The sequence below is a fragment of the Coturnix japonica genome, chromosome 1 (assembly GCF_001577835.2).
Source record: "Coturnix japonica isolate 7356 chromosome 1, Coturnix japonica 2.1, whole genome shotgun sequence".
Taxonomy (NCBI): domain Eukaryota; kingdom Metazoa; phylum Chordata; class Aves; order Galliformes; family Phasianidae; genus Coturnix; species Coturnix japonica.
Genome location: NC_029516.1, coordinates 298,878 through 300,238, shown reverse-complemented (window position 1 = coordinate 300,238; position 1,361 = coordinate 298,878). Strand labels below are relative to the sequence as shown.

General features: G+C 68.7%; 1 protein-coding gene across 1 annotated transcript in view; it reads right to left on the bottom strand.

Moving 5' to 3' along the window:
* SHANK3 (SH3 and multiple ankyrin repeat domains 3) overlaps nt 1-1,361 on the bottom strand; it is a 259,036-nt gene that overhangs the window by 157,638 nt on the left and 100,037 nt on the right. Inside the window, exon 15 of the mRNA XM_032446652.1 lies at nt 1,094-1,287. Coding sequence (XP_032302543.1) covers nt 1,094-1,287 — 194 coding nt within the window. The remainder of the gene's footprint in view (nt 1-1,093; nt 1,288-1,361) is intronic.

Sequence of the window (1,361 nt, the reverse complement as noted above, 5' to 3'; positions counted from 1 at the left end):
CCACCTGCCCTGCTCACAGTCCTTCCCGCAGGGCAACCAAAGTTCCCTCCTCCTGCTGAGCCCCCTCCCCTCCATCCCTCCCCTCCATCACCACATCCCATGCTCGGAGACGTGCAGACAGCAACAGGTGAGTTGGGGAGTGACACATTCTGCTGCAATCACTACAGGCTGCTCCGGGACCAGCCCCGAACCGCAACCACACGAGATGAGGAACAGTGAGATGGAAACAGCGCTGAGTGGGTGAGGATGGGAAAAGCCCCATCTCTGCAGCGACCCCCCCAGCAAACACGGCACCGACAGACACCACTGCAGCCCCCTGCGCTGCTGCCAAGTGTGATGTGCACGGGGCAGGACCGCGCTGCTCAAGGTCCCACGTTCACCACGGCCCATCACAGAGCTGCCATGAGGGAGCAGCTCCAGCCCAAGGCTGCAGGAGGATGGAAGGAAGGAGGAAGAACCTTCAACTTTCTGTTAACACCGGGATTGGGTTCACAACGAGGAAAGCTGTCCTGGCTGCTGGGAGCCAACTCCTGACCCAGCGCAGGTTTCCAAGCAGCTTTCCACCCAACGTTAACAGGCAATGCCATCATCTTCCATCAGCCCCGCGTTGCCGGGAGCTCTGCACGGACGCTGTTTGCTCTCTGCCCGTTCCATGCACTGCAGTGGGTTGGGGCCACTCACCCCAGCATCGCGCACAGGCCGCCCTACAAAGCACCGTCCAACTCACCGGGGCTCCCAGCACCGAGCGCAGCGCCCGAGCCACGGAGCTGCACCGAGCACCGGGCCCCGGGGCAGGGAGCGGAGCCGCAGGGACCCACCGGGGCTCCAAGGCACCTGGGCCCCACATCCACGGCCCACGGCTGCACTGCTCAGCCCCGATCCCGGCCTCCAGGACCCCCCCGCTCCGTCGCCCCCCGGCCCCGCACACCCACCGGCACCGGCCCGACGTGCCCGGCCCCGCCGGGGCTCCCCCCGTGGCCGCCCCCGGCCTCGCATCCCCGTCCCCATCCCCATGGGGTCAATCACCCCCGGCCCCGCACCCCCTCCCCATCCATCCCCGTGGTGTCAATCACGCCGCCCCCCCCGCACTCACCCTTGACGGCTTCTCCCCGGTTCAGCTGGATCTCCCCGTCTCCCTGCGGCGCGTAGCTCTTCACCACGATGAACTTACGGCCGGGCACGGCGCTGTACAGCTTCCGCTTGGGGCCGCGCAGCGGGGCGGGCGCGGCGTGCGGAGCGGGCTCGGGGCCGGGGCCGGGCCCGGGGGGACCCGCGGCGCCGCCGGGGCTGTAAACGAAGACGTACGTTACGGTGCTGATGCCCGGCAGGTCGCGGCCCGCGGGCTGCGCCATGGCGGGGGG